This window comes from Poecile atricapillus, chromosome W (assembly GCF_030490865.1).
Source record: "Poecile atricapillus isolate bPoeAtr1 chromosome W, bPoeAtr1.hap1, whole genome shotgun sequence".
In the NCBI taxonomy this organism is placed as follows: domain Eukaryota; kingdom Metazoa; phylum Chordata; class Aves; order Passeriformes; family Paridae; genus Poecile; species Poecile atricapillus.
This window is the reverse complement of record NC_081288.1, coordinates 88,166,628-88,185,871: the sequence shown is the minus strand read 5'-3', so window position 1 is coordinate 88,185,871 and position 19,244 is coordinate 88,166,628. Positions and strand designations below refer to the sequence as shown.

The window sequence follows — 19,244 nt, the reverse complement described above, 5'->3', positions numbered from 1 at the left end:
AGGCTGCAGCCAACCTCCCAGTTACAAAGCTGGTAGCTAAACCCGACAGCAAGCCTCAACCAATGGCTGTTGCTACTAGCACAAGAAGTGGAAAGTGCACAGACAAAACCGACCGACCAGTGGATGATGATGATGATGATGCAGGAGAAGGACCCTCAACGCCTCCTGACGTAAAACCAAGAGTCAAAGCAACTGGCATAAGATCAGAGGCTAATATTGAGTCCTTTTCCTTGAAAGATCTGCGTGGCCTGAGGAAGGACTACACTCGATGACCTGATGAATCTATCATTAGTTGGTTAGTCCGTCTGTGGGACGCCGCAGGTGAAGCTACAGTTCTGGATGGCACTGAAGCGAGGCATCTGGGATCCCTGTCACATGATCCGGTTATTGACCAGGAGATGATGTGGGGGGCTAACCCTCACAGTCTCTGGGCATGGGTCCTTGAAAGTGTAGCCCAAAGATATCTGTGTGTAGATGACCTCTACATGCAGCAAACAGTGGAAAACCATTGAACAAGGGATCCAACGCCTGAGAGAAATGGCAGTGGCAGAGATAGTTTTTTCAGATGACATACCAACTAAGAATCCAGACTTGGTGCCATGTACATCCATGATGTGGCGAAAATTGGTACGACTTGGGCCACAAGAATATGCATCTGCTTTAGCAATGATGAAATGGGATGAAAGGGAGGAGACCGTGCTGGATATGGCGAAGAAGCTTCGAGCATACGCAGATGCCGTGCATGGCCCCACACATGCAAGAATCGCAGCTGTGGAAACACGTCTGCTGAAATTAGAAGATAAGATAGAGGAGAATCACAAGAAACTTAGAGATGAGATTAAAGAGGACCTTCTCTAAATCTCAGCAGTACAGATCAGAGGTCCTGGCACTCAACGCAGGCGTTCCCCAGATCGAGAGAGAAGGTATACCCCACGAGCTGAGCTGTGGTTCTACCTGCGTGATTGCGGAGAAAACATGAGGAGATGGGATGGGAAATCTACTGCAGCTCTGGCACAACGGGTGCGTGAATTGAAGGAGGAGAAGAGTCACAAAGGAAGTTCCACCAAAAGGGAAGCAGCTCCAGTTGCCCGTAGCCAAACTGCCAGGTATGATGATGATATGTCCGATCCCCTTGAAGGAACATCCAAGACATATACCAAAGGAAAGAAGGATAACCAGGCTTAGAGGGGCCCTGCCTCTAGCCAGGTAGAGGCTAGGGAAAATCGTGTTTTTTGGACTGTGTGGATTCGTTGGCCTGGCACATCAGAACCACAACGATATGAGGCCTTGGTTGACACAGGTGCACAGTGCACAATAATCCCATCAAGACATGTAGGGGCAGAATCTGTTTCTATTGCTGGTGTGACAGGGGGATCACAGGAATTTACCTTGGTGGAAGCAGATGTGAGCCTGACTGGAAAGGAATGGAAGAAACACCCTATTGTGACCGGCCCAGAGGCCCCATGCATTTTAGGCATAGACTACCTCCAAAGTGGGTATTTCAAAGACCCAAAAGGATTCAAGTGGGCATTTGGAATAGCAGCTGTGGAGACAGAGGGTGTCCAGCAACTGAACACCTTGCCTGGACTGTCCGAGAAGCCATCTACAGTAGGACTTCTGAAGGTGAAAGAACAGCAAGTACCAATTGCCACCTCAACGGTACACCGCCGACAATATAGAACAACTCGAGATGCTGTGATCCCCATCCACAAGATGATCCGAGAGCTGGAGAGCCAAGGGGTGGTCAGCAAAACCCATTCACCCTTCAACAGCCCCATCTGGCCTGTGCGTAAATCTGAAGGAGAATGGAGATTGACTGTAGACTATCGTGCATTGAATGAAGTGACTCCACCGCTGAGCGCTGCCGTGCCAGACATGCTGGAGCTCCAGTACGAGCTGGAGTCCAAGGCAGCGAAGTGGTACGCCACTATTGACATTGCCAATGCATTTTTCTCCATTCCCCTGGCAGCAGAATGCAGGCCTCAGTTTGCCTTCACCTGGAGGGGAGTGCAGTACACCTGGAACCGACTGCCCCAGGGGTGGAAGCACAGCCCCACCATCTGCCATGGACTGATCCAGGCTGCCCTGGAAAAGGGTGAGGCTCCAGAACATCTACAGTACATAGATGACATCATTGTGTGGGGGAATACAGCAGCAGAAGTGTTTGAGAAAGGAGAGAAAATCATCCAAATCCTCCTGGAAGCTGGTTTTGCCATCAAGAAGAGCAAAGTTAAGGGACCAGCTCGTGAGATTCAGTTCCTGGGAGTAAAGTGGCAAGATGGACGGCGTCAGATCCCTACTGATGTCATCAACAAGATCACGGCAATGTCTCCACCAACTAATAAGAAGGAAACACAAGCTTTCTTAGGTGCCATAGGGTTTTGGAGAATGCATATTCCTGAATACAGTCAGATTGTGAGCCCTCTTTACCTGGTCACTCGAAAGAAGAATAATTTCCATTGGGGCCCTGAGCAGCAACAAGCCTTTGCTCAGATCAAACAGGAGATGACTCATGCAGTAGCCCTTGGCCCAGTCAGAACAGGACCAGATGTGAAGGACGTGCTCTACTCTGCAGCTGTCATGGGGTTAGTTTACCTTTAAGGAAGTTAAAGTTGCTGGGGACTCCTGGGAGTCTTTTCTCCTGACCAATTATCGGTCATTGCTGAGAATTGACAGCAGTTTTAGCCATTGAAAAGTAAAATCAACTTGTGAACCCCACCTTAAAGTGTACAACCAGAAGTCTGTGGTGTTCTTTGTTTCCTGACTGTGAAGAGTGGCGGAGCTCCGGCTGGCGGCCGGGCAGGGGCCGGGCCGGGCCCGCCGCGTCTCTCGTCTCCCGGCCGGGAGATGAGGCTTGCCCCGAGCTAGGTCGGGCTGGGCCAGGCCCGGCCCGATCTCTGGCTCGGCTGCAAGGTTTTGCTGTAACTACATTCACTAGAAAACTGCCGAGTGAAGAAAGAGAGGAGCTCTGAGCTTGCTGCAAGCAGAGACGGAGACCACGCTTTAAAGCAGCTATGAGGAACTTTTCATCGCAAACAGCTCTAGCTCCTGTTCAACAGAGATCACCGAACCATCTGCAAAAGCTTGAGCAAGATTTTAACTCTTTCTTATCCAGATGAGACTTGCGGATTAATCTTTTTATCCAGAGAGAGAAAAGGAGAGTGATCAACATGAAAAGAGACTTTATAAACTACTAGTGGCAAGAAAGAAAAGAGACTTCAAGAAAAGTAGAGAATTAAGAAGATGCTTTAATTAAGCTGAAATATCTTTCTGTTAAAACTATGGAGATGGACAATGAAGTCCTGAAAAGAACTCCTTTAATTCATAATAGAGTATGGGGAGGAATAGAGTGTTCAAAGTGTGAATTTGAGTAAAAAGCAGAGTAATTGTGGTATAGTGAAGTGCTGAGAGATTTGGAGCCTTGAGAGGCAATGAGAAAACTGTTTTCTAGTGAAGCGCATAGAAACAGATAAAAAATACTGTTTGCCTTTGACTAACTTATCCTTAAAAATGCTATCCCCAAACTTATGACCCATAACACATTTCAGAGTGATGTGGAATGGGAGGAGTGAGCTTTGATAGCAGCAGCTCTGAGCAGCTGATATCAAGGAGACAGAAAACTATAACAAAATAGTTTTCTTGTGAGAAACTCCATAAATTAGCAGAAGAAAACTTCTGTTTCTCTACAAAAACTGAGGAAAAGACTATAGAAAGAATTAGAACTGTTTAAACCATCAAAATTATACAGTTTTTGTCTCTGTTGTCATGTGAACAAAAGAATAGTGAGCAGTGAGAAATGAAAAGGTTTTTCTAAAAGTTTATTCTGGTGTTCTTATTCTTGTAGTTTGTCAATAAACTCTTCTTTATTCCTTTTAAGTTTTATGCCTGGTTTGCTCTTATTTTAATCCATATCTCACAGCAAGAAATAAATAATTCTTTTTTCCCCCTTTTTGTTAATTACTAGTTCAAAACCACAACAGCAGCCGAGAGCCAGGGTCTGTCCTGGAGCCTTTGGCAGAAAGTGCCTGGGGAGACTTGAGGCCGACCATTAGGATTTTGGAGTCGAAGCTACAGAGGGTCTGAAGCCCATTACACCCCAACAAAAAAGGAAATTTTAGCAGCCTATGAAGGAGTCCAAGCTGCCTCAGAGGTGATTGGCACTGAAGCACAACTCCTCCTGGCACCCCGACTACCGGTGCTAAGATGGATGTTCAAGGGAAAGGTTCCTTCCACCCATCATGCAACCAGTGCCACATGGAGCAAGTGGATTGCTCTTATCACACAGCGCGCCCGTATTGGTAAACTGAATCGCCCTGGGATTTTGGAAATAATTACAAACTGGCCTGAAGGTGAAAAGTTTGGTCTCACAGATGAAGAACAAGAGGAAGTGACAAGGGCTGAAGAAGCTCCACCATATAACCAGCTGCCAGCAGAAGAAACACGCTACACTCTTTTCACTGATGGTTCCTGTCGCATCGTAGGGATGAACTGGAAGTGGAAAGCAGCCGTATGGAGCCCCACACGACAGGTCACAGAGGCCACTGAAGGAGAAGGTGGATCAAGCCAACTTGCTGAACTCAAAGCTGTTCAACTGGCCCTGGACATTGCTGAAAGAGAGAGGTGGCCAAAGCTCTACCTCTACACGGATTCATGGATGGTGGCCAATGCTCTGTGGGGATGGTTGGAGAGGTGGAAAGAAGCTAATTGGCAGTGTAAAGGAAAAGCAATTTGGGCTGCTAAAGAGTGGAAAGATATTGCTACCAGGGTAGGGAGACTACCAGTGAAAGTCCGCCACGTAGATGCCCATGTCCCCAAGAGTAGAGCTAATGAGGAACACCAAAATAATAAGCAGGTAGATCAGGCTGCAAAAATACAAGTGTCAAAAATAAATTTGGATTGGGAACATAAAGGAGAATTGTTCCTAGCCCGATGGGCTCATGATGCCTCAGGTCATCAGGGTAGAGATGCCACCTATAAGTGAGCACGAGACCGAGGGGTGGATTTAACTATGGACAGCATTTCTCAGGTTATTCATGACTGTGAGACGTGCTGTGATCAAACAGGCCAAGAGGTTGAAGCCCCTCTGGTACGGTGGGCGGTAGTCCAGATACAAGTATGGGGAAGCCTGGCAGATTGACTACATCACACTGCCCCAAACCCGCCAAGGAAAGCACTATGTGCTCACAATAGTAGAAGCCACCACTGGATGGTTGGAAACCTACCCTGTGCCTCATGCTACAGCCCGGAACACCATCCTGGGACTTGAAAAGCAGGTCCTTTGGAGGCATGGCACCCCTGAGAGGATTGAGTCAGACAATGGGACTCATTTCAAGAACAGCCTTATAAACAGCTGGGCTAGGGAACATGGCATTGAGTGGGTGTACCATATCCCCTACCATGCACCTGCTGCTGGGAAAGTGGAGAGGTACAATGGACTGCTAAAAACCACCTTAAAGGCACTGGGTGGAGGATCTTTTAAAAACTGGGAGCAACATCTAGCAAAGGCCACCTGGTTAGTCAACACCAGAGGTTACACCAACCGAGCAAGTCCTGCCCAGTCTGAGTCTTTACATGTAGTAGACAGAGACAAAGTCCCAGTGGTACATGTCAGAGGTCTGTTAGGGAAGACAGTTTGGGTCAATTCTACCTCGAGCACAGACAAACCCATTTGTGGGGTTGTCTTTGCTCAAGGACCAGGTTGTACATGGTGGATAATGCAGAGAGATGGAACAACACGATGTGTGCCTCAGGGAGACCTGATCATTAGGTAAAAGGTTACTGCCATTGTCTGTACATTACATGAAATAGAAGGAAATGTGTAAGTGTTGAAGGTATGAGCAAGTGAAAGATGGTGTTTTGAGTGAGTAAAATGAGAGAGTGGGGAATCCTGCAGCTCTCCAGCGTGGGGGTCTGGATTCAGTAGCTTGGTGTGGGGCGTGACAGGGGCATGATGGATATATTGCTTGTATTTTTTGGGTGGAACAGAGGGGAAGTTTTTATGTATGTAAAGGTGTGCAGAGTTAGAATGTTAGTTATGGCAGTAAGTTGACGATATGGGGATAAGGGGTGGAATGTCCTGGGTTGATTATGATGTTACATTGTATCCCCATTCGTCCACCTAACCCAGACACAGGTTTTGTATTCTTAAAATTTCATCTAAGTAAAAGTGAGTGGAAAAAGAAGCACCGAGTCTGTTATCAGAGGCTGTACTTGCTCCCCCCCGCATCGGGAGTTTTGACTACAGCACAGACAGACAACAAGACTCAGATCGCCTTGGCTTTCCATCTAGCCGAAGCAGAGAGGTCTTCCTGGACTGTTTTCTTTCCCTTTTTCTGAAACGAATCGAACCTGCTCTGGACTGGGGACTTGGGGGAGCACCGGGAGCTTGCACCCGTGGACTACCAGGAGCCCAGCCTGGGCAGCGGCATCTTCCAGTGCCAGAGGGACTGATAACAGAGAGAACACCCACAGGAAAGAGACCCTCTGAAGTTTGTCATCCTTTCTGAACGGCGAGAGGTTTTGTAATTTGATATCATTCATTTTTGTGCTGGGTAGTGCTGTACCTGTGAAATAAACAGGTTTTTTCCACTTCTCTCAGAGAAAATCTCTTCCCGAACCGGTTGGGGGGTGGGAGAAAAAGGCCACGTGGGTTTGCTTCCTGGGGGGAGCCCCACTGGAGGTCTTCTGCCAAATTTGCCCTAAACCAGGACACCTGGCACATCTGAGCCACAAAAATATGAAGCATTAGTTGATACTAGTGATAGTAAAAGGTCCTAAAATCGTAGAAAATTTGGGGAGTTAGAAAGAAAGTCAGGCTTGGAAAGCCCTGGGAAATGTTAGGCCTTGTGCTTGCTAAAGATCTGGTCAAACTGCACCTGTGTAGTCAGTATATGATAAATGATACATTTGTTAGATGTGATTAGATATAATTATTGTTTAAAGATCATGAGGAACAATGTTAGGGGGCTAGGGGGGATCACGAGAAATCCATGCTTGGGTAAAAACAATGCATACAATAGAACAGTGTAAGTTTAATAATTAATATGTAAGTTGTATAACGATAGAGTATAAAACATGTTCAACTCAAAACCAAATCGGGTCAGATTTGGGTATGTGTACCCCTGACACCCAGAGCTCTTCAATAAAGCACCTTCATATAATCATTCCGTGATTATGTGTGTTCCTGAACGCTAACATTTTGGTGACCTAGATGGGACCTTGTGAATGCTGCTGAACGAATTCGTGACGCGATCACGCTCCAGCCGGCACCGAGGGATTCTCGGGGAGCCCATCTGGCTGCGACCATCTCCGCTGTTCACAACGTCCCCGGGAGAGAAAGGTAAGGTGCTTTACTTGTTTTGGGTGCCTGCCAGTTAGACGCAGCAAAAGCTGCACGTGGTTGGGCTAAAGGAATCCCTCTTGGTATTGCCTAGGCGCTGTCCATAAGACGACTGTGAAAGCGTTGCATATTTGGCATTTGGTGTATTGTAGTTGTAACATGGAGAAGGGTTTTGGGCTGCCATGCTCCCATACCGGGTACTTCTCCTTTGGGGTGCTTATTAGCACATTGGAAACAAGGTAACTTTGGGGAAGAATTACATAAGACTAAGTTAATTTCTGTGAGATCTCCCACAGAAAAAGACCCCAGCGACCCCGTCTCATCTGTTGGTAGCTATGTTAGCGTTCAGGAAGACACATAATCATGGACTGATTATATGCAGGTGCTTTATTGAAGCGTGCGGGAACTAGGGGTATCAGCAACCCAAATCTAGCTCCATTGTCTTTGTCCAAAGTGCACATATTTCTACAATTTCAGCTGTAGCAATAATCACTATAACAACCTTATCAATATTGCTTCATTAATAAATCTTCATTAACTTTATCAATATTGCTCCATGAGAGTTAGCTCATCCTTGTATGAACATGTACGAATCTTATCTCTCGGTGGGTATCTTGGAGACCCCAAGTACCAACTCCCTTTACTGTAAAAATTTCAGCTTGCTAGACCATCCCTAATACCAAGCATTCTTGAGGCCTAACTCTACAAGATTTTAAGAAACATTTTCAGAAACTAATTTAACCCCATAGTAACATATTTCCCCCTTTTGAAAGTATTTCACTTTACTATAATAAGTGTAATGCTTGCGCTATATACAGTCCTTTTCTTCTGAGTTTATACTTGATGTTCGTCTTCGAATCCACAGTTGTCGTAAGCATTGTTACACTCTGGAGGACTTGGAGATGACAAATGCGGATGTGGATCTCTGTCTCATGTCAGTGCCTTTATTATCATCTGGTTCCAGGATACTCTTTTCTTTATCTCTCCTTTCAGAACTGCATAGATTAACCAGATTGCTAAGAACACAATTAGTAGGATTGTCAAACTCTCAATAATATATTGGATCCATGAGCTCACATTCCATCCTAACCCTTCAAAAATCTTATCTAAGCAACTTGTAGTCAGATCTTCCCTTTCTTTCTGTGCTTCTTGTTCTATTTGTTTTAATTGATTAATGTCGTGCTCTACATCTGCAGTTACATTTGGGATGTGGATGAAGCAGTGATCAATTTGTCCTTTTAGGTACCTGCATACTCCATGTTCTTTTAATAATAACATATCTAAAGCTAATCTGTATTGCAGGGTCATTTTAGTCGTGGCTTGTAATTGCACATTTAGCTCTCTAAGTCCCTCTTTGGTAACTCTTGCCATTCTTTCTACCTGACCTGTAACTTTGTACATCTTTCTATTATTATAATTTGATATTGGACTAAACAAAGATTCCGGAGCCCACTCAAATTTTACACTACTGGAGGGTTCCTGCCATTTTTATCATCTTCAGCTTTGTTTTCCTGAACTTCTCGTCTCGTCCTTATTTGCAGAAGTTCATGTTCTCCTTTAAATGGGGACTTTTTCCAAATTGGGCATAAGGTGGGGAGGCCTAAAGTAATCTCTTTTACTTTTCCACTTAAAAGCAAATATGTAGTCCAGGTGCCATCGCTTGCTGCCCATACAAATTGGCCTGGACTCTGAATTGTACTTCTGCTACATACTATCTTTTGGATCACTTGTCCTATCTTGCAATTTATTTCACCTTGTTTATGTTTGATTCCTCTGCAGGCACATCCAATTCGCAAAGCTACCACTAGCGGTGGCATTTGTTTTATTTCCTCATCATCAGAAGTACAGTTATAAGTTTTGTTACATACCCACCAATTCACTTTGTCTGCCTCCATTCTACTACTGGTTGCAGTGTTCCATACCCCTGGATCTGTTTCATTTTCAGAGCCTTCCCACTTAATGCACCAAGGGGTATCTGCCATATATTGGAATTTCTGAAGCACACTCAGTAACCATGCACTGTCCCAAGCTTCAGCCCGATCTTTTCCTTCCTGTCCTTCACACTTCTATACAAGAACAGTATCTGAAACATTTTCCATAATCTTTTCATATTTTGGCAACATACATTCTCACCTCGCCACATCTTCAGTTAAAGTCATGGAAAGTTCGCAATCTATGATTTGCCCCACTTTGCCATGGTCTGTAACACAATCTTGTTTCTTTAAAGGTTTCATCCATTTTCCCACTATTTTCCAAGCTTCTCTAGTTACGTATCTTGTTTCTGGTACCTGTTTATATGCAATTGTTTTGTTCTTTTGTATTTTAGGTAATTTCGATGTTATAATTTCGCAACTTTTTGGGTCTCCTGCTGCCTTTGGTATTGGCAGACAGGCAGTTATTTTGCTGGTGTTTTGCATGTTGGAAAAATCTTTAATTAATCCAATCATCACATTTTCTGCCTGGATAGTATTAAAGACTTTTATAACTTGTGTTTCTGGCTGCACCCCCACATCCCTCTTCATTCTAAAATGAAGTTATCAGCTGATCCTTTTGCATTTCACATCCCAAAGTAATATTGATCCCAACTGATGGCACTAAAGGCCATAAAATAATCACCATTACAGTCACCAGCAACCTAGACATTTGAAACAATCAAACCTGTTTTTCTGCAGCTTTGTTGGCTGTAGAAGCTAGAGCCTGGCAGCTTGGAAGATATCGGGATGTAACGGAAAGATAGTCACCCCTCTCCTCTACAGTGTATGGTAATGACCCCGTTAATTAGCCAATAGCACCTAGCTGTGATGAAAGCAGATGGGAGTAACACTGTGAACCTAGGTTATAAAGTGTCAAATTCTCCAGCAATAAACGCCATATCTGCCATCCATCACATTGATGCTTGTGTGCGGGTTTGGACCGAGTGGCCTGAGCGTGGCCACCATGCTGCTCCTGAACCAGGGTGTCTGCCTTGCTAGGCAACGATTTGGTGCCGAAACCCGGGAGTCAAATTCGAAAAGTGGGATTCAAATCCAGAGAGCGAGGATTGCCTGGAAAACGGGAGCAGCGGTCAGAACAGCTGGACCAGTCCTGGTGTGAGAGATGTTCCTGGGCCCAGAAGGAAGATGGAAGTGCTGATAAAGGTTGTATTTCAATTAGATTGTAAACCTAATTCTTTTATTCTTGCTATTGCAAGGCTTTTGTATATTGGGGTCATAAATCAGCTAGTAAAGATTTTCCACCCTAAGGTGTGGGACAGATGTACCCTTGCCGAAGAGACCTGGAGGGCGGCAAAAAACTATCTGCTGGCCACCCCGAAATTTGGGGTCAGAGCGGCCACCCAGACATTACAGCCCCCAGACAAGAGCGGCTCGGCTGAGCCAAAAGGGGCCCAAGAGGGCAATATGTCCCCTCAATCCCCGAATCCTGATCTGCTCTCAGAGACAACAGAGAGCAGAAGTTTTTTGGAGAAAGTTAACAGAAGAATCTACGGGTGCTGTGGGAAAAGCCTGGGGGGAACCACTGCCCTATGTACCCCAAGATGACGCTGAGCAAAAAGACATAGAGGGGAAAAGGAATGTCCTCTGTGAGAACAAAGAACAAGCACTGGCACTGATGGATGAACATAGTCGGGGGGATGGGAAAGATAAGGTATGTGAGGAAGAAAGAGAAACTGAAGCGAAAGAGATAAGATGCGGGGGAGGTGTTCAGGGAGAGAGGGAAAGGAATGTAAGAGAGGGGGAAAAGAAAGGAGGGTGGAACAGAGAAAGGAGTGAAGAGCGGAGTGAAGGGCAGAGTGAAGGGCAGAGTGAAAGGCGGAGTGAAAGGTAGAGTGAAGGGCGGAGTGAAAGGCAGGGAGAACCAGGAGGGAGGGAACGGCCCGCCCACAGGGGATGTAGGTGGGGCCAGAGCCCAACAAAAAGGCACGGGAAACCAGAAATGGCTAGCCAGTCAAGTTCCGACTCCGACCGAGATCCTAGCGAAGACGAACAGTCGGAGACTGAGTCCTTAGAGGAGGAAACAACAAAGATAAACAAGAATACCCCCCTCCACATTAAAAAAGAACTGAGAGAGGATACCCCTCTCACAGACTGGGGACAGATAAAAGCTGCATGTGCCACCTGGGTCCCTTCAGCTGCGCTAGCGTTCCCAGTCCAGGTGACAGAGGGGAGACTTAGAGTTCACTCACCAATAAACCCTAAACTGCAAGGCTCCAGCCTGCAACAGCTGATAAGCACAGACGGGACAATGATTACCCTATGCCTATCAGTTTATAACTTCAGTGTTTCTAACGATTTTTGTGTGCAAGTCATGATTGTTCCCAGGGTCCTCTACCACCTGGATGAAGAGTTGAGCCTGCAAGCGAAGAGACTCACCTGACTTCAGAAAAGAGAACTGGTGACAGGTGTAACCATAGCGATGCTGCTTAACCTGGGAGCAACTGGTGCTGCCACAAGTGTCTCTGCCATCGTGACCCAACAACAGAGACTGTCTCAGCTACAAATGACAATTGATGAAGACTTGCAGATAATTGAAAAACCATGTGTTTTAAATAGGCTTGTATCTTTTGTTAAGAGACAACGAGAAAGAATCAACATCCTGTTTGTAGAAAGACAGCAGATGCTCTAAGAATACACTTGGTCACCGCATGTGCCTTATGTTTACTAATGAAAAACTGCTGTGACTATTTTATAAGTTTTTAACCTTCTAGTTAAGTATAGTGTACCTTATATTTTACTCAAGTTTATAATATCTAAAAAAAACCCAAAACTTTTTATAATATAGATAAGTTAGATAAAATGTTTAGTGATAGATATACATAAAATAACATTAGCACATTCAAGACTAATACACCTTATATTCTAGCAAATTTAGTTAGGCATAAAGAGGGGAGAAATGTAGACGCTAGGGCCTGGAGGCTCGGAAGATATCGGGATGTAACGGAAAGATAGTCACCCCCCTCCTCTACAGTGTATGGTAATGACCCCGTTAATTAGCCAATAGCACCTAGCTGTGATGAAAGCAGATGGGAGTAACACTGTGAACCTAGGTTATAAAGTGTCAAATTCTCCAGCAATAAACGCCATTTCTGCCATCCATCACTGTTGCTATATTTTATATATTAGTAAAGGCCTGTATGCACAAACCAGCCTTTGAAATAAGTCATGATATTAAGGGCTAAAGTCCTTGAAATCTTCATGCAGAAGAGAGAGTAAAGCAAAGCAATATCCCTGTGTGTAAGAGAAAAAATGTAAACTGTGTGTGTTAGCCAATAGTAGCTTGCTCTGCCTGCAAACCCTGTAGAACCCTATAAAAGGTGTGCTAAAGATAGAAATAAACGGCATTCACAATTACTTCTGTGAAGACTGGTGAACAGCTCAGGGGTCTTTCAATAGGGGCAGAGGGGCTTTGGAGTCAGCGGAGTGGATCTGGGCGTTATATGTCGTGGGCTCAGATCGGCACCAGATAGGCAGCCTGAGCGCAGTGAGACGCGGAGCGGTAGGACGTGGAAGTAGGGCTGCTGGGGGGGGCCCAGGTAGGCAAGGGCGTGGTAGAAGGCTCTCAACCTTCCGTCTTGTGGGTTGCCGTCAGCATGGAGACAGAGTTTGCGGTGGCGAAAAAACTGCTTCTCAGCATCCTCATTGAACGAGGCGAAGCAGCCCAGGAAAGGGACCTGGATATGCTCATTATATGGGCTAATTGTCATGAGCATTTGCAGTGCTCACTGCTTTTTGCGGTGCAAGAACGGACTGATATATCGGCTCTGATATGGGAAACGGCAATTACGGAAAAGAGCAAGGACACTGGGTCTCTCGGTTGAACTTTGCAAATTGTAATTAATATGCTGAAGCTGTGAGCCCCGAAATTCTACCTGCGTCACAGCGGCAGAAACAACAAACAGAATCTGTTCAGTTATGGCAGGATGTGATACATCCAGAAATATTTGCTTCATTTTTGGAGTCACTTTTAGCACTACAACCTTATTTAAGTTCCATCTTTACCACCCTGGAAGAAAAGAAGCCGGATTTGGACTGGTTTCCACCCGAACCAGGGGGACATGAGGGAGCCAGGTGGGCGCAGAGAACAAAGGCGCCCTGGGGGTAGAAGCAGTGCAAGAAAAGTTCCAAGGCCACTCTGAACAATTACAGAAACAACTGAGCAGAAACAGGTGGCTCAGACAGCTTCAAAGAGAGACAAACTAGTCAAAAAATCTCAAACTATATGGTATCTAGTTCAAAATCCATCCTTGTAATTAGAAGCCGATAAACTGCAATGATCGCCGTTGTTAGCACCTGGCCGTGAGAGACTTTTCGTGTAAAATCGCCTGCTTTTGCAAAATCGTGCCCTTCTTCCTCTATCAGCAAACAACAAGAGAGCTTGAGAGAAAAAACTGCATTTGTTAAAGTTAACTTTGTGAGGTTTTTTTTTTCTTTCTCTCTGTTTTTCCTGACTGCAAGAGTATGTAGAGAATGTGAAGAAAGATAAGAGCAAAGCTGCAGCAGCAGCAGAGTGGGCAGTCCATCCCCCCACTCCATCTCTCAGGGGGGGCACCGGGATGGTGCCTGGTTTGTTGGAGAGTCATGATTTACTGGGTTTTCAAAATGTTTTTATATACCATTGTAGAGTTAATTTTGTGTTTTAAGTAATTATGAGTTTATGCAATTGCAGTTTTTAGGATTTTACTACAGAAATTATTGTGGTTCTTTAAAAGTTAAGAAAGAAAGGAAAAAAAAAAAAGAAAAAGAAAGTGTTTAAGGTGAATATTAACAGAAGTTGCCTTGCAATAATTAGTTTTAGAACTCAAGGTTAAAATATGGTGTGATTTACAGCTTCTAGGAAAACCTTCCAATTAATGTTATCTACAGAAGAGATTTGTACTTTAAAAAATAATTAGTTAAGAGAACTTTACTGTGCAAGACAAAGTTAAGTTAAAGTATATATTATCTATTTGCTTGTTTTTTCCACAATTTTAATAAGGTAATTTTAATGTGAGTCCTTTTGTTATATAAAACACATATAACTGCATATATACCAATTTGGATTTTAGATTTTAGATTAAGAATTGGACTTAATGTTTTTGAAAAGTGCTACAAAAGCTGTATGGCAACTTGCCAAATCCCATGTTGTTGTGGTGGTTTTTCTCTAGAAAAACTGCACTTTAACATCTTAACCAATTTAAGCATATACTAGGCAAATCTCTATTATGAATAAGTATTTTTAGTAACATTTGCAGTTATTGTGGGTTATTCTCAAAGCTAGATAACAGAATTGTGATGTGTTTGCTACATCTTTATAATCTTTATCGTGAATCCATGTTATTGTTATGTTGTGTTTAAAAGGTATATATCAAACTTTTAGTTGCTTTTTTGTAGTAACAGATTAAGATTAAGTTATGTTTTTATTTAATATAGATTAAGTGCTAATAGAATTAAGGATAGTCAAGTTTTATAATGTTTAGGCTTGAATGCTTTTAAGTTTTCTAACTTAGATATTCTTTTAAGGTTAAGTTTGTTATTTCCTTTTGTCATATATAATTATTGTTGAGTTTAGATATTGTTTGATTGAAATTGTTTTATGTTTTCTTGGAGACACTTGTTTAAACTGCAAAGTATAGTTGTTTTCCTAGAGTGAGGAGGACGGCCACAGCTGAGACAGCTGTGATGGAACACTGGTGAACACCTGCTTGTGGATAGAACTGAATGCAGTCTGTGACACCCTTGACTCCATCAGGAATTCAACTGGTTGTTGCAATCTCTGCAGTTTTTGTTTGTTATAGTTTTCTTATTTTTCAGTGTTTCCAGAATTTTAAGAAGATGTGCCATTGCTGAAATCAGCTGTCATGGGAGAGGCTTCAGATTAAACCAACTGCTGCATGGTTTAATTGGTCTGGTACCTAAGGCTTCTGATCATTTGCTTTGTACAAATGCATTTTAACAGTTTGCTGTGCTGTAAGCATCTCATAGCTGCTACTATTGAGAACCTTGTTTTAGAAATGAGTTAAGAGGCATCTTTCCAGTTTAAAGCCTAAGGCCCTGGCCAAGCCTTGACTTTACCTGGATAGAATGTTTGCCAACAGATCCAGATGTTTTCTGTCCCAAATCAGTATTTGAGTCACTTTTTGACTCAGCAATTTGACCCTATTAATATGACAGCTGGATCAATTTTGAAGTGGGCTTAGAGAATCATTTTCCGGAGGTGATTATCCAATCCTTCACTGATTTTTTGTTGTTTCTGTTTGTTTGCTAACTATGGGATGCTGGTGCAGTGTTTTAGTAATTAATAGCAGTTTTATATTATATATGTTATTAATAATGTTTAAGATTTAATTGATTTTTAACTGGTATAGGTTCTTATTAATTGTGTATATGGTTTTGTGTTGCTGTTGATGTTTATAACAGAAGTACATCTCATTTTTATTTTTTTTAAGAAAAACGGGGGAAATGGATGCCCCACAAGCATTTAATTAGTGTAATTCATTAACTTCAAGGAGAGAAGTGTCTGTGTTTTGTTGGCAAGTTCAAAAAGGTCACCTGTCCATCTGACCAGACTGTGTGCCTCTGAACACATGAGATCCAGTGAACAGAGAAGTCATCACACAGCCTTGGTACTCCAGACATGGATCAGAAGTGGAGCTGTCAAGACACAGTTGTGTCTGAACACTATACAGACTGTTGCCAACAGAGATTCTATGTAGTTATTCTGATGTTGTGTCTCTACCAATTTTTCAGGTATCCTTTGTTTTAAGATTTAGAAGGATCTGAAGAACAACTTGAACATCAAAGCCCTCAGTCACCAATCAACTGCCAGCTGACATCACGAGAGCAGTGAACGTTCCAGGACTGAATCGTGCTGGAGAAATTCTGTAGAAGATCTAAGAAGTGTAGAGACTCCATTTAATTGTATATAAAGCAAATTGTAGTTGTGTGTTTACCCTTTCAGCAAATTGCTTTCACGCTTAGACTACATATATACCAAAGCACCTGTGTTAAAAGTAGTTAGATAATAGTTTAAGTGTTTAGCTTGTGTAGTAATTGTTATGTTAGTATAAAGTATAAGTATTCCCTCTTCAAGAGGTAGTGTAAGCATCTTTAAAAGTTTATTTAACGATTGAAGTTCTAGCTATGAGTTTGCAAATATGGTGTCATTTACATGGTAAAATGCTTATGGTAATTGTGTTGTGTATAGTCATGACCAACTGTCTGCTAACTAACATCCAAAAGTGACAGAACATATGGGTCACTCTGGCACATTAAACTGGCCAAAGATCAATGTGTTTGAGCCTAGCCACCCCTGGAGATCCTTTCGCACCTGTCTCGTAGGAGTCCCTGAGTGGGATCCTCCGGCATTTAAAAGTTTAATTAGTGATGAGACTCGGCTGAATCGATTGGCAGTGTTGCAAGAGTGCAGTCGCACTGTTGGCTTCACATTAAGACAACTTGAAGCCTGTTAGCAAGCAAAAATTACCAAAGTTCTTAATGTTACAACCCTCAGAAGAATTAGATTTGTTATGTTCCACCAATACCTCGGGTAGATGGATAATGTTTGAACCCCCGACAAAAAGTCATTCTAACAAAGTAATACAGCACTGGGCTGTAGTCAGCCCTATAGCTGATCTCGTTACTACCATTGAAAGTAAAGCCTTTATTCGTGGTGCAATCTCACAAGACAATTGCCAAAGCGATTACCTAGTTCCATCTTCCTAATCTGTGGAGATAGAGCATGGAATTAGATTCTTGCTAATCCACATGGAAGACCCTGTTATCTTGGGAAACTCACTTTGTTCCACCCAAGCTTACATCAATTGTTGAATGTAGCTAGCAAAATGAAGAACATCAAACAGTCAAAGCGAAGCCTGAATGAATCAAGGCCTAGCAACTCTAAAAAGGCTCGCTTGTTAGACTAAAAAAGAATTGAACTTAACATCCACAATGTTAAGTGAGCTTTCAGCCGATGTGAGTAGTGTGTATCATGCAGTACTATGAAATCAAGTTGCAATTGACTTTTGCTCTTAGCACAAGGACATGGTTGTGGAGTTTGAAGGCATGTGCTGCTTGGATCTTACTGATCATTCAGCTTCCATCCATGAGCAACTACAACAGCTACAGGATGGGTTCCATGCCCTGAAAGAAGATAGTGATCCCATCGGAAGTTGGTTCGCCAGCTGAGGCATCACTAGATGGTTGAAGTCTCTTATGCTAGAAGGGGGACGGACTTTACTTATAATGTTAATTGAGATGACAGACTAAGTTGTATGTTATCTTATCCAAAGCCTGGTTTGTGCAAAAAGAGAAAGGGGGATTTGTTGCTATATTTTATATATTAGTAAAGGCCTGTATGCACAAACCAGCCTTTGAAATAAGTCGTGATATTAAGGGCTAAAGTCCTTGAAACCTTCATGCAGAAGAGAGAGTAAAGCAAAACAATATCCCTGTGTGTAAGAGAAAGAATGTAAACTGTGTGTGTTAACCAATAGTAGCTCACTCTGCCCACAAACCCTGTAGAACCCTATAAAAGTGTGCTGAAAATAGAAATAAACTGGCGTTCACGATTACTTCTGTGAAGACTGGTGAACAGCTCGGGGGTTCTTCAACACTCCTCAATCAGTTAAAAGAAAATTCATAGGCAACAAAGTGTTATAACAATTTTGTCTTGTCTTTTTACATTATAGGAATGGATACAGAACATTTATTGTAATCTATTTTCAAAAAACAACAGTAGTGAGCAGAGTCTAGTTACAACAAGCAAAAGTATTTGATTCTTAAGTTGTTTGATTGGCCAAATAATTGTCATTGGTCATACTTACTTTTGAAAGGTGATGTTCAGATGAAAATCCCAAACCATAGACTGTATTTGCTCTGCTGTCTGCCCACTGGCCAAACTTCTGGGATGTTTTTGTGAATGCCATGTTGGGGGTCATAGTACTATTTATTATTGCCTGAAAAAAAAAGTAATAGTGATAAAAAAGGGGCTCTGTGGTTTTGATTTTTTAAAAAGTTTTCACAATAATTTAAAATGCCAGTATTCTAGACAAGTATCTGTGTACACTGAGACAAACTTTCAACTACAGCACAATTTCTGATTCAATCACAGCTAAAATTAAAAAGCATATATCAGCATACATACTTTAAAAGGGGCAAAAGGGGAGGGACATCTGTTTGCAATTGCAAGTAATCATTGAATAGACTAGAAATCTGAAAAAAGTCTTTTAAAGCATCCACATAGGCTAATTAGATCAGAATAGAAGAACTAGTGAAGTTATATTTCATCTCCAAGTGTATTTCTTTGTTCCTAAAGCAATGCCCCTCAAGATCCATTGTAAGTTCCACAGTTGCATTCCCCCTGTTGCATATGCAATACTTACTGGAAAACATGCAGTAAAAAAATGTTATAAATGGCAATATAGTTATTGACTTTTGCATTTATGTATTGGCTTTTGCAAGTTATTATTGATCACAAAGATTCTGATATAGTACAATTTGTAATCCCTTTAACTTCCCTTTGGTATAGTATAATCTGTCAGCTTTTGTGTGCACCATATAGTTTATATAAATAGTAGTGTGATAAATGTTATAGCTTAGGCCTTCGCATAATATTAAAATAGAGATTATGTACTGCTAAATACTTTTATTTGTGTAACTAAATCAGATAATTATGTGAAATAGCTATGTTGATTCAATATATTTGTGGACTATTTAATCTGAACTATAACAGTGACAAGAACCAGGACAACAAGAGAAAAATTTACTGCTGAATCTCCAGTTATCAGAAAGTGTCAAAACAACAGAATGGAGCCACAAGAAGAAATAAAATTAATTTATTTAGTCTACAGAATGGCATGCTGTGGACCTGATTTTCTCTGAGCCTCAGGGAATTGCAGGCTGTCAGTGGCTGATCAGTTCCCAAGGGAAAG

The 19,244-nt window shown here is 42.5% G+C and overlaps 1 protein-coding gene across 1 annotated transcript in view; it reads right to left on the bottom strand.

The window, feature by feature from the left end:
• LOC131591649 (homer protein homolog 1-like) overlaps positions 1-19,244 on the bottom strand; it is a 380,529-nt gene that overhangs the window by 258,415 nt on the left and 102,870 nt on the right. Inside the window, exon 3 of the mRNA XM_058862585.1 lies at positions 18,138-18,269. Within this exon, the coding sequence (XP_058718568.1) occupies positions 18,138-18,269 (132 nt within the window). The remainder of the gene's footprint in view (positions 1-18,137; positions 18,270-19,244) is intronic.